Raw genomic sequence first — 14,509 nt, forward strand, 5'->3', positions numbered from 1 at the left:
ATCTCTTTTAATGATTAAAAATATGATTGATTTTTCCATTCTGCCTTGCCAGTTAGTTTGATGATTTCTTTTATTTCCACTGTATCTTTCCTAGTAAGATGAGAAACCCACAATTTACTGTAAGTGAAAACATGCGTCCAACTGAAACCACTGTTTTCCACAGCAATCTCCATTACCTGCTCAATGAAGCCAGTATCACACTTGAATTTAGCACTGACTGTTCCATGCTGAGCAGACACCACTACTGGGCTGACTGATGATTCATTTTCACTCCTCTGGCCTCTGAACTTCCCCTGACTTTCAAAGGAGAAAGCAAGTACAAATAAGCTTGCCCTGAAGGTTAACAGTTTCAGGCTGGGGCCAGTTGAGCTAGGAAGGAAATCTTACACGTCTCCTCCATCAAAATGCTTTCCTTCTTCTGCTCTGCTTTCCTGACACAGAAATGGATCAATACCAGTGCATACTGAGTGACTCTGCCATGCTTGAAGGCAGAGGTGGCACCTCAGGGAACTGCAGCTCATATCAGGTAGATTAAAAGTAGTGTCTTGAATTGCAAGTGAAGAGAGAAGGTCTTGTAAGACATCACCCTCCCTCACAAAACAAAGTGAAGAGAGTGGAAAGCAGGTTTTTCATTCCAGAGGATAAAATGCCACCAAAAGTTCATCAAGGAATTTCACAGGAATTTCTAAAATTCAGTGTTTAATTTTCCTCTGGATCTGCTGGTATGCCAACGTATCCTGGAAATTATGCCATAATAGCTTATTTCTCACTTTTGTTTAGGAATTTGTTAAACAAGATACATGTTGAGTGATTTGGAAAAAATGTCTGTATGAGTTAAATCATATTTTTTTGATACAGTCTCCTCAGAAATGTTTTAAAGACATTAGAAAGTGAAGAGTGCATAGCCATAACCTGTAACTGTTCTAATGGCCAATGTTGACAGGAAAAAGGGTAAAAATTTGTAAAAATAATAAAATATGGTAGAATTGGAAAGTTGGAACTGTATTCACCACATCCAGACTATTATGGTTTTGTATTAAAGGCTCCATTAGAATGGAGAACAAGGAATCTCATCTTGATAGCAATGCAGTGGAAGATGAAGTTATCTGATAGAATATGATAAGATATCACATCAAACCATATCATCATGATTAAGTTGCAGAGGAACTTCTTAAAGGGCATGTAGGGATAGGATAAGAGGTAATGTCTTTAAACTGGCAGGGTAGGTTGAGATTATATATTAGGAATGCTTCACTGTGAGGTTGGTGAGACACACCCTGTCCTCAGGAGTGTTCAAGGCCAGGCTGGATGGGCCTTTGAGCAGCCTGATGTAGGGAAAATGTCCCTGGTCATGGCAAGAGGGTTGGGACTAATCCTAAAGGTCTCTTCTAACCCAAGCCATCCTATGATTTTATGGTAAGTGCTTATTTGGTAAGATACATGATATAATATCTTATCATGAACATGATATGATAGAGCAAACCAAATGAATGCAGTTTGACTTGATCTATTTAAGTAAATAGTATAAGCCATGGCATTCACATTTCAAGGCACAGAATCTACATCCAGGAACTTGAAACATTAAAAAAATAGAGGAAGAAAACAAAGCCTCTGCTAATGATAACTCACAGTACTTCACTGAGAACAGGCTTTGAGGTAACTCCCCCAGCCTCAACCCTAGTGATAAATACTTCTAGCACTGACCTGCTGGGGGAATACTGCAGAACCCAGAAAAAGTTGTGGGGCTGCACTGCACTTCAGCTGGTGTGTTACAGACAGAACTTGTCAGTCTGCAGCGGGAAATAATGCAGTCCTCCCAGGGCACTGCATCTAACAGCATCCCACAAACTGAGTCCAGATTTTAAAGATCTGGATGGGAAAACAATTATGGCTAAACAGATCCTGACTTTCTCAAGTCAGTTCAAAACATTTGCACTTCGAAACAACAGCAAACCAAAAGAACTTGTTTTGGAGTTAAAAACTGTCATAGAAAAGCTTGTGAGTGGAACAAGTATCACTGCAAGCCAGTAATTACAAAGACTTGTGAACTCTAGGGGATTAATGATTGCTAGAGGATTCAAAGCCAAAAGATAGAGACAAAATCAGTCATTACAGACACAGGAAAACACTGGACAAGGGAATAATTTCTGACAATATTTGTTTCTGACCTGATGGAACAACACTCTAACCAGTTTCATATTTCTGAAATTAATTTCCTAAAGATTTTTTTGGTGGGGGGTCACAGGGGAGAAATCTACAAAAGCAGCTGTGCCAGAAAGCAGTCACAACAGCAGATTGCTTCATGTCTTCTTATTTTGCAATGAAAAATCGAAGGAGTGTTATTTTAGCATAAAGAGAGACAAATTCCTCCTGCTGGAGGCAGAAAGGATCCATTTATTATTCCAAAATCTTGCAGTAAGGGCACCTCAGAGAGCAGATGGGAATCAGAGGTCCTTAGACTCTGCTGCCCTCCTGTTGCCTTTAAGTCCCTAGACACAGGGAGAAAAAGAGCTCCTTGGCATTGGCCCACTAAGTGTTTGATATTATTCCAAGGATGACTTGGCTCAGAGGAGTTTCATTTGTTGTGAGTTGCAGCGGAGTTTTTCCCTTTTTTTTTTTTTTTTTTTAATATATTTCATTTATTTTCATGTCTTTGATGCTTTCCAGAACAGCTCTTTTCTCATTGTCAGCTTCAATTAAGGATATCCTGGGAGTATCTGACATCTCCCTGAGGGCCTGGAGCAGACCTTTCCTAGTGTTGATCCTGGCTGTCACTTGCAGCAATTTTATTCTACTTTCCACACTTAAAATTGGAAATTCCATTGGAAATGAATGGCTGACAATTTGTGGATAAATATTAGGATTCATTACATTCCTGGTAGTTGTCTGAAAAGTTATCTGGGTATTGTTCCTACAAGAATCCACATGTTCACACAGCAATGTCATGGCAGAGCATTGTGATTCTGTACCTCCTACATTTTAGGTATCCAAAGGGACAGCATTAAGCTAGTTGTGGTAATTCTGGTGTAAACTGGGAACTAAATCCTAGCTTGAAGTGAAATTGATTGGATAAAAATATCAAGACCAAACAAATTATAACAGGTGTTAGCACTGCTCAGGTGGCTGCAAAGATTGTTTCAATCTCATTTCTAGAAGTTAAGCTAAAGCAATCTAAGCAATCCAGGCTTGGCCAACACGTGCCTAGAGTCGTGCTTGTAGCTTGTGTTGGAGCAGTTCGGAGGAAGCCTTCCTTGACTTTTCAGATGGGTATCCACCATTTTATGCAGGTGGGGAGAGGGTAAACAAAGTACGTAACCTTGTCCATGATGGCCACTGTGTTCTCCTCTTTGGGGAGGTAGATCCTGTTCCCTTCCCCCTTCGGCCTGGAGACAGCCAAACAGGGGGAATGCTTAGCAGTGCTTTTGGGAGCCCTGCCCTCCTGCATTGGAGGAGGAGGAATTCCTCCACTGTGCAGAGGAATTAACACTTTGGGCCCTGTTTGTCCTTGGCCATGTGTATTGGGTCACTGGCAGCAGGGAGCTTGTAGCGCCGCTGGCTGGCTGCAGGAATGTCAGTAACACGGCACGTTTCGGATGTGGAAGGAGTTAGCCTGCTCATAGCCACCCATCCCAGAAATACATCTAGTTTTGGCTGCAACCAGGTTGGAATCTCATTTATTACAATGAGAAGATCAATGCTACAACTTGTGTACAACTACACTACTGCTCCTGACTGACAGCTTGTAATGGACTTTAGTACTAGTGTTATCTTCAAGGCTTGGGATAAGAAATACATATATAGTTGCTGTTTTGGACTATCTCATCCACATTTGCTTTCTAGCTCTTCCTGAAAGAGGTAATTGTTACCAGTGAAGAAATCTTCAAGTGTCTTCAAAACTACAGTAAATAACTTGCTCTGCAGTCTGTAAGCTCGAACAGCATTTTTCATCTTCAGGTTAAAAATGTAACAGGAAAGCTCATGACTTAGGAAAATAAAAACGGGAGTGATGTAAAAGCCATGCTGAAATTAAGACAATTTGTTTTCTTATCTCATATGGCCTGCTCTGTCTAAAGATGTCTTCTTTAAAATCTGTTGTAACTCTTTTTCCTTGCCCTGCCCAATCAGAACAAAAGAAAAGATGAAATGGTTTTAAATGTTAAGACTATGATATTCAGTGCTGGCCCTGCTGCTAAAAGTTGAATTCTTACTCAATCCATTAAAGGGCATTGGTTTCCCATGTCATATCTAGTTTTGATCACAGCAAAGAAATGGGAAACAATAAAAACAGGCATAATGTGAAACAGATTTTAGCTTTCTGCTTCATTTTTTTTTTGCATCAGTCTCTCACTTTTGAAAATACATAAGAGTTAATGTGATGATCTGAAAAAAACCCAAAAAACCAAACAAACCCAACCAAACAAAAAAAAAACCAAAACCATTTTATTTCTCTGCTTCTGTAGGAAACCCTTGCCTTTAAAACAAGATGATATATAAATAGCAGTGTGCTGATGCAAAGTGGGGGGCTAAAGTTCCCTGTGGTGATGGTCAGTATTTGGAAGTGTGGCTTATGAACAGATCAATTTCTTAACAGACTGGGTGAAATTCCCCAGCTTAGTGCACCTCACTTGAAGCGTGTGTTAACTGATTCTAAAACCTAAGTCAATCCAGTCAGGTGGAAATCCATCTGGAAAAAAAAGGGAAGGGAAGGGAAGGGAAGGGAAGGGAAGGGAAGGGAAGGGAAGGGAAGGGAAGGGAAGGGAAGGGAAGGGAAGGGAAGGGAAGGGAAGGGAAGGGAAGGGAAGGGAAGGGAAGGGAAGGGAAGGGAAGGGAAGGGAAGGGAAGGGAAGGGAAGGGAAGGGAAGGGAAGGGAAGGGAAGGGAAGGGAAGGGAAGGGAAGGGAAGGGAAGGGAAGGGAAGGGAAGGGAAGGGAAGGGAAGGGAAGGGAAGGGAAGGGAAGTCTAAGTAGTCAGAGAGTCGTAACTGATGTAAAAAGTGATAATAATCCTAATATTAATAAAATCATATTCGAATAATCCTAATATTAATAAAAGAATCCTAATATTAATAAAAATTATAATAATCCTAATATTATGTCTCCTAATAAACTAAATCAGGGGGCATAAAGCCAAACTGATGTGCCTGATTAAAAAAATCTACTCAACTGGACTACATAAGTGGAGAAATAGGGCTAAGAGATGCAGAGACTGGCATTTTTATTCTACACTGTTTTCCTTTAGTCCAGTTTTAAACAAGGTCAAGACTACCACTGTGCTCAGTTTCATACTGCATTAGCAACATCTTGCTTACAGGCTTACCCAGGCCTTACAAAAAGTTCCCTCAAGCAGAATCAGGCTCTATTCAAGTAATTTGCTTCAATGAAGTGTCACATTGTGATGACAAGCAATAAATGGTAAATTAGATCTTTAGTGCATAAATCATGCTTAGAAGTGTCCCTCACAGCAAGGGCTCACAGGCAGCACTGTAATTGTGCTGACTGACAAAGCAATGCTGTCCCAGGCTACCAGCTTGCATGCGTGGTTATGGTCGATCTCCTGGAAAAGTGGCCCTGTGAGGGGGAGAGGAGTTAGACAACTTTTAAAGCTTGAAGCAGTGATCAAAATTTATTGTTCCACTGTGCATTCATCTGTCTGTGACTGCCTTGAGTTACTCGGCAAAGGTAAATGAGACCAGAAAAGAGGGGAAACAGCTGAAAGATATACGTGATTTTTGCAAGTTTTGAGATGTCATTTCACAAACTATAGGGTGGAAATTCAAGGAAATCTTTGTAAGTAAGAGGAAGAAAAATAAGCCAGCCCAAACCTCAAAAATCTAAACAAGACACAGCAGAGGAAAAAAAGGAAGAGGTAGTGGTGAAGGTTGAGGGTTTGCCTCCATCTGCAAACTCTTTCTGAAAGCTGCTGACAGAGCTTTGGCATCTGATCATCTCCTGACTGCTGATTAACATAGCACTGTTTTATATTTAACTCAGGCCAGAACAGGAGGGGCTGGGGGTGGGGTTGCGCTGCTTATAAGGGGAGCACGGCAGAAACAATGTTCTTCTGTGTCAGTTCCCTCCATGTCCCAGCCCAGCTGCGCTTTGATCATTCACGTTTCCTCCAAATGCATGTTGTCTTTAATTAATTGAGTGTCTTGCGGAGAGCGAGGTGAGGGAGACAGGCAGAGAACAGCTATAGCTACACAATTAAAATACGAACCAAGACTGCTGAGTTTACTGAATGCTGAAGTGACTAATAAGCTTTTTTGTGGTTAATATTTTGCTCTGAGAACAGATCTAGGAGCAGAGATGGAGGGCATGGATTTTGAGGATGAGAAGTCCAAGAGGTACTGCATGAAGAAAAAGCATGTGGCTATCATCTGTGGAGTCGTGGTTGTTGTAGGACTTGCTGTGGGGCTTGGTGTGGGATTGAGCAGACCTAAAGCTTCAGAGGCAACAGAGGAACAACCAACACCAGATCAGACGACAACAACAACAACAACGACAACAACAACAACAACGGCAACTACAACAACTACAACCACGGAACAGCCTCCTCCCCCAGTGGATTTGGGTCCCTGTCCTTCCAAGAATGATGACACTGGAGACTGGAGAGAGTTTAGGCTGCCCACTTATGTCAAGCCTGTCCACTATGATCTGGAAATCAAGCCTGAAATGGAGCAAGACACTTACAGTGGGACAGTCAGTATATCTATATCTTTGGAAAAACCAACCAGCTCCCTGTGGCTTCACCTGCGAGATACCAAGGTTACAGAAATGCCCACACTCCGGAAATCCTCAGGACAGCAGATTGCTCTGAATGACTGCTTTGAGTACAAGCCACAAGAATACATTGTGATGAAGGCAGCAGCAGAGCTCCCTGTCACTGGTCAAAATGATCTCTATGTGCTCACCCTGAAGTTTCAAGGCTGGCTGAATGGTTCGCTGGTTGGGTTTTACAGGACCACCTATACTGAGAATGGACAGATCAAGTAAAGCAGTTTTATTTATTAAGCTTTCCTCTCTATTTTTACTTGCTCAGGCCTGTTGTATTCCTGTTTCAGCTTTTCAGTCTTGTCTCTCACCAACTTACTGACATTTCTGGATTGTTCTTTAGTTTTCTCATTCCCCTAAGGAGGATGCTGTATTCAAAGCCCTTTGGCTTCTGACTAGTGAATGTGGGCTGGAGAGATGAGGGGTTTGTTATAATTAATATTCTGAAAAACCTTTTCAAACTCTACTGGTCCAAGCTTACCTTTGAACTGAATGGCTCCCTCAAGGAGCTGGAGGGATCAAGGCCTGTTTTTATCTCTCTAGTACAATAAATAGCATACAACTATCACCACTCTCTCCTGTTATCCCCAAGGTAACAGTTTTGGTATAAAATGTTCTTCTGATAGTTTTCCTGATAGCATATCTCCTTGATGCTGTAAGCCTGAGGAATATTCAAACCCAAACTTCCCTGTCTCTCTTGCAGCTGGTTTAAATTATATGTAGGAAAGCCTAAACAATTAGGATCACCTTTTACTGGTTTTTTTGTGCTCCATCTCTTTCTTGTGAATATATCAACAGTTATTGAATGAATAAAAAGTCTCTACCAGTTCAGCTAACCCATTCCACTTACCAGGTTTGTACTGCTTCAAGGCGGAAGCTTGAAAAAGCCATTGCCCTCTGCTCAAAGGCTGCTCTTCACAGTTAATGTATGGAGAGGACAGTCACCCATTTTCTGATATTTACATTTCTGAAGTGATTTATCCCAGCCTTTACAGCTGGTAGATAAACTTGGCTAGACATTTACGAGGCCCTGTAGCAGGAACATGGAGACAAACACTGACGTGTTCATGGCATTTCTTTGCCCTCCTGGGACAATGGTGTCGTGAGTGAGAGTCTCGTCAGCTCCATTCAGCCACTGACAGGAGTACCAGCAGTGACAGGCACCAGCAGAAGCAGATCCAAGAGGTAGAGGATAAAGCAAGCATTGATTTTTCCTGTGGAGAAGTCATGCAGGGAACAGCTTGAACACCAGACAGCTCTTTTCCTCCATATATGACCTCAGCATTGCTCTGACTTAAAAGGTGCTTTGGTTTCATACTTTGAGCATCTGACATCTCCACAGCAGTTTTAAAGTGCAAAGTCCTAGAATCCTTCTATGTTGAGGTGTGTTCCTTTTCACTGGTGAAGTATATCTAGATATTAAATGTATAGCCCCAGGTCTGTCACAACCCCAGTGATATTACTGCAGGTAGGGAACAGGAAAGCAGAAACTTTGGAAATGTAGATTTTGGACATAGACTTGCCTAGATGCTTCTGTGGGTTCCCAAATCTAGCTGTAAGCACTAAAGTCCTTTGGTAAAACTGTTCCTCTGTCTGCTCATTTCATTTCCCCATTGATGCAAAAGGAATAGCAGTCCTCCCTACTTTGCATGATGCACTAAGTATAACTACAACACTTGTGCTGTTTTCAGATCTTAGGGAGAGGAGCAAAAGAAGAGTCCTTGGCTGGTGTACTGGGTTTTTCAGGTCATTAGCTTCTCTCAGTGAATGTGCTAAAGCCCCCTTGTATTTTTTCCTTAGTATTAAAAATAATACAATTATGTCACAGCAGCTGGCTTTGCTTTTGCACTACTTTTAGAGACAAGGTATGGCTTCCTGTTTTTAGGAATTCCCTTGCTTGTCTGTGAGAGAACAAGAGGCTTGCCCCTGTCTAACAGGGATGTATTTAGGATTTTATTGAATAGACAAGGAAAGAATTTTCTTCTATTTACAAAAGTAACACTTCTGATTTTCTTCCTGAAGCAGAAAGTTTTCTCAGAAGCAGGAATGAGTTGGAATTTTAAGGAAGACTAGGAGAAAGATGCTTTAATTAGTTCAGGGAGGAAGGAAGTTGTTTGACACTAATGACTTGTACTTCGGAGGGGGAGAGGAAGGAAAACTCCTCATGGTTCTAAATGCATCACTGTTTTATTTTGAGAACAGCTGGATGCAGTCTCAGCCAGATCTTCACTTCTTATTATTATGATGTTTACAACTGTCGACTCTAGTTCATATTTAAAGGTCTGGACATCAAGAGCAGAAGCCACCAAGCAGTGAAGAAAATCTTATCTAAAAACTAAATTATGTTGTTTGAAAGTGAATTACAACATTTCATGTTTCTATTGCCACTTCTGTGCATGCCATAGTCAGGTGTTCTCATCATCTAGCCTATAGGAAGGGTAGTGCTGAAGTTTTTCAGTCGTAATGTCTGTCTGCCTCTGCAAACATATGAGGATAGATGGATTATCACCTTATAAATCAACAGATGTATCACAGTGTTATCAGTCTGTAGGAACAAGACATAAATATGTCAAAATATATAGCCAAGTTTTTAACCAATAGCTGTGAAGCATCGCCCTGGAGGCTTGGAGTTAACTTAATTGTGAAATAGCTCTCAAATCCTATGAAAAGTAGAGAGTGACAGCAAAGAATGCACCCAGCAAAAGAAACTCTGTTGAGTCTGAAATGATGTTAAAGTGAATGTTCATTATGCTTTCTGCCCATGAACCTTTGAGCTACTATTCCAAGGAACATGAATGGAGAGACCCCAAACATATCACCTCTGTCAGGTTTGTAAATGACCCTTGCTGCTACAAGTTCCTAATGACCAGTTTAGAATTTAACCATCACAGGGAAATGCCAAGGGCAACAGAAACCTTGAAAAATTGGTTGTCAAGTGAGCTTGTAGGATTGCTGCAATCTGTAATTTATGATGTACACTTTTAATTACTTTTTGGAAAGAAAAACTACCTTAATATAGTTGGAGCAGCTGTAGAAGTGCTGTCAGAAAATGCTCAACATTCCAGATTAATTGAAGGAGCATCTGTGATCCCTTTCACCATCAATCACTGGAGAATATGCTCTGCCACTGGTGTGGGTCATTAATGGGGGAGCCCAATGTCACTGGGAGAAGCAAGCACAATATGAACGCTCACAACCTTCACCTTATGTTTTTACATGACCCCTATTGTCTAGCTCCTCCAGCTGGTTGTGTATTACTGAGATGACTTTCTGACCTCTCCAAAACAGCTTGCATAGCATCAGTTATGTACTAGGATCTTCACCTGAACTTTCCATGCTTTCTCCAGCAGTTTCACTAATGGAGTCAGGGGAGCATAGGAGCAGAGGAGGAAACTGTATGTGGTAAATGCAGAAAAAGAAACACACAAACAGGATGAGATTTATTGGCATTTGCACAGTTTCAAGGTGTCGCTTCAGGAGATGTTCAAGGCCCTAATCCCAAGATATGCTGTAGTGGGTAAACAAGTCTTGGAGTGACTTATTCCTTTTAGGTGATATCATCAATTCTTTATTTTAGGTGATAAATCAATGGTAAAGCTCAGCAGGAGGGAGAGCAAAGTTTTCACTATGCATGAGAGGTCATGCCTCTCTTATTGCCCTGCTCCTAAAAATATTTGATGATAAGCAATTTGCATTAGCTTTTGCTCTGAAACCTTGAAGATGTTGATGACAGACAGATGTGGATGTCAGCTCCTGCATTTTTGATGTCACCTGCTTTTATGAATGGATAAATATGCACAAATATTTGTAATTGGATTTCATTTGTGAAATCATTAAAAAAACTGCCTAGAAATTGCAGACAAGATTTCAAAGCCATATAATGAAGCCTTGCCAATGTGTTGTTTGTTTCAGGAGCATTGCAGCTACTGATCATGAGCCAACAGATGCGCGGAAATCATTTCCCTGCTTTGACGAGCCAAACAAAAAGGCAACTTACACCATATCCATCATCCATCCAGATGTGTACCAAGCACTTTCAAACATGCCAGTACAGGTAAGTATTTCCCAATAGCTGCCTAAGTGCAGCAGTTCTGTAGAGACACTGAAAGGTAACGTGGGTCGCCAGGTTCTGGCATGTTCACAGACTCTACCACTCAGGCACTGGAAAACTCTGACCCTCAGCTGGATATTTTAGGTGAGCATCCCCTGCTGACTATAAGTAGATATTGGCAGGTTCTTCAGTCAGACTGGGTAGGCTCAGAGAATGAGTACTCTGCAAGACAGCTGCTTCCCACATGGAAAGTCTAAAATAATCACTAAAACTGCATAATGGTCCAGAACAAGGGTCTGCTGATCACAATATAATGGCAAAGAATCCTGCTAGCCAGAAAGACTAGGATTATTCTTTTTAATAATGAGGATCTGAAACTGCATCTGTCAGCTCACAGGTGTGGATATTTGTCATTCCACCATGTCTATAATTTCCTAAATAATCCATTTCTAGACCTACTGCCAAATTCCAAATTTTGCATGAAATTTAAGGGCATCAATTATCTACCTCTGGGCCTTCTGGAAGAAGGCTGAATGGCTTTCAGATGAGAGGGTTTCTACTGAATAGTCAACTGAATGTGTAGTCTATTGTATAATTTCTACTAATAAGTTCTGAAGTGGGAGATAAAAAAAAAAAAAAAAAAAAAAAAAAAAAAAAAAAAAAGAAAAGAGCTTCCAGCCTCCAGGCTGTTGGCATTTGCATTTTTTCCAATCACTCCCCCACCCAGAAAACAAAGGTCTGCTTTTATTTAGAGTGCCCCAAACTTATTCTCTTAGCAATGCTCTTAGCAATTCTCTTAGCTGAGATATCTATTACCAGGCTCATACAGATGCATCCATACCATTTGCACATTTAAAGCTCTGACCCATTGTTATTAAAAATATTTCTGTCATACCTAGAAGACCACCAGGCACTTTGATGAACAACACATGAAAGGAGATTGCTGTGCCTTTCCTCAGATAAGTGAGAATATGAGCAAGGAAGTAAGGGGATAACACCATATGTCATCAAGATTTATTGTGTTTTGAGATTTACTTTACACCTTGACATGTGGACCTTGTCTCTGTTATGGATCTACAATAATAAGTGTGCAAAGGGCTAACTACTGCTTCTTAATTGATTTGCTAAAAAAAAAAAAACTGATAAGAAAATGCAGATTATGCTGAATTCATACTGAGGTTTGACTAAGGGATTATAGCAGGGCACTTTTTTCATCTGGTCAAGGTCAGTACCTCTGGTCTTAGTAGTGGAAGAACTTTGGGAAAGATCTTTTCCATAGATGGAAATGTAAGAGTTTGTAAAGGCAAGGCACGTTGTATGTTACATGTCCTGTAATTTTGGGGGTGTGGAGCTTTATAACCAGCATGGCAAAATCAGATCAGCAAAATCAGAATCTTGTATATTTCATTTGCATTTTTCACTATAATTTCTTCAATTTTTTTCCACTAAAGTCCTGACTTTGTTGAAATCACAGAAGATATCAAAATAGAGTCAAAATGGATAAAATAATGGAAAATTAGATTGTGAATACCTTTTCGAAAAGGGGCTATGAATATGTCTGTGAATATGTGGTTTTGTTCACGGAGTCGTATTACCTGTAATATTAATTGTCTGTGCTTTATTTATATTGTGTTTATAACAAACAAATCTCATGAACCACTGTATCTCTAGAAGGCTAACATCTTTTATATGTTTTTGGCTTTTGTTCTATTATATAGTCATCCAGTCAGAAGCACAAAAATTTTCAGACTATAGCAGAAAAGGAATAAAAGAAATATATGTTTAGGATAGAATCATAGAATAAGCTGAGTTGAAAGGGATCCACCAAGATCATCAAGTCCAACTCCTGGGCCTGTACAGGACACCCCAAGAGTTTCACCATGTCCCTAAGAGCATTGTTCAAATGCTTCTGGAACCTTGTCAGGTTTGATGTTGTGACAACTTCCCTGGGGACCCTGTTCCAGTTTTCACCCTCTGGGTGAAAAACCTTTTCATAAAATCAAACCTAAACCTCCCCTGACTCAACTTCATGCCATTTCCTTGAGTTCTGTCACTGGTCATGGGAAAGAAGAGATCAGTGTCTACCCCTTCCTATTGAGTATTTTCAGCAAACTTAGAGGAAATACCATCTAATAAAATCAGGAAATTTTAAAATTGATTTGGTAAATAAAAATTATGATCAGCATTAAATTATATGTGTATTTAGGCAACCCACCATTCATTTGTATTCGAATTACTTCAGGATGGATTCATTAGACTGGTCTATATCCCAGGTAGCATCCCTGCATCATAACTTAAATATGTGATGCATATATTAAGAGAGGGGAGAATTCAGTCTCTTCCCTTCTCTGACCAAAGTGATGTTATTGTATGCAACTATTGCAAGAACAAAACACAGCATACACCAGAAAACTCCTGTGGGCAAAATTTCTGCTCATGTGAATGACTTCAAATCCCTGATGAAAATTAAAGCAAAGTAAAACTCTTTAGTGCCAAAAAAGCAAAGTACCATTTCATGTATTGCAGAAGAAAAATACTTTGTCTGTTCTCATGCCTTCAGCAATGAAATGCCAGAAGAGGTGGACCTGGAGAGGTGATTTGTTGCTCCTATCCAGTTGCAGTCTTCATACAAATGTACTCTTATGCATGTGTTTGCAATTTCAAAAATCAATTTCACTATTCTTGCATTTTTGCAGCAAACTGTACAGGTTGGTGATGGCTGGAATCGAACAACTTTTCAGAAGTCAATCCCCATGAGTACTTACTTGGTATGCTTTGCAGTGCACCAGTTTACCTGGGTAGAGAGAACATCTGCAAGTGGAAAACCTGTAAGTACTTCTGCAGCCTGAATGTGGTTCAGGTGACAGATGTGCCTTCATTTGCATTTTTTCTTTAAAATCTCTTTTTATACAAACAAGGACATGTTTTTCCTTTTCCTGTAGCTTATTTTATGCAGCCTATTTTGTCAGATTATGTGTTCACAGTTGTCCCTCTGACCTGGACTACATACAGTGTTTTGCAGTCCTTCCCTGTCTCCCATCTTTGTGAGATCCCAGTTACTACCTCCCATATGAGCACACAGGTGAGGAAGGAACACTCTCTCCAAACTCATCCCTGACTTGAACCCCAGTGCCTGAAGGAATGTACAAGTTAGGGGGTAAAGGAGAGTCCCAGGCCATGAATACAAATACAAGTTTTCTGTGAGTTAAAATTGCATTTGATATTATTACAGCTGTTGAGAAATAGGACTACAGTGCTACGTGCCATTATGTTCTGGCTTGCTTTATTGTACCACAGTGGCAACAGGCAATGTGCCACAGTGCCACAGTGGCAATTGGGCAATGTAAGTTCTGTAAAAATAAGTATAGAAGTAATAGTGTCTGCCTAAACAGGTGGATATTTGGTTGATCCCCTAATGAAGCAAATAGGTTTGAATCTGAACCTATTAAATTAAAATAGCTCCTTCATTTAGATGCAGTAGGCAGGCCAACACATTTCTTACTTAGAATCAAATCTCTTGAAGGTGTAGCTGATCAGGCATAAAGAGATCACATGACATTGCATTGAATCACAAACTGAAATCCAAAATACAACTTGTCCCTCAGCAGAAATTCCTCACTTAGCCTAAACCCAGTTTGGGATACTCAACCTGATGTTAATTGTTTATTGGTTTAGATCTTTTTCTCATC

At 40.3% G+C, this 14,509-nt stretch overlaps 1 protein-coding gene across 1 annotated transcript in view; it reads left to right on the forward strand.

Moving 5' to 3' along the window:
• Nucleotides 1–6,304: 6,304 nt before the first annotated feature.
• Nucleotides 6,305–14,509, forward strand: part of ENPEP (glutamyl aminopeptidase) — a 32,588-nt gene continuing 24,383 nt past the window's right edge. The window contains exons 1-3 of the mRNA XM_058025144.1: nt 6,305–6,987; nt 10,682–10,823; nt 13,517–13,648. Coding sequence (XP_057881127.1) covers nt 6,305–6,987; nt 10,682–10,823; nt 13,517–13,648 — 957 coding nt within the window. The remainder of the gene's footprint in view (nt 6,988–10,681; nt 10,824–13,516; nt 13,649–14,509) is intronic.

The sequence above is a fragment of the Melospiza georgiana genome, chromosome 5 (assembly GCF_028018845.1).
Source record: "Melospiza georgiana isolate bMelGeo1 chromosome 5, bMelGeo1.pri, whole genome shotgun sequence".
Taxonomy (NCBI): Eukaryota; Metazoa; Chordata; class Aves; order Passeriformes; family Passerellidae; genus Melospiza; species Melospiza georgiana.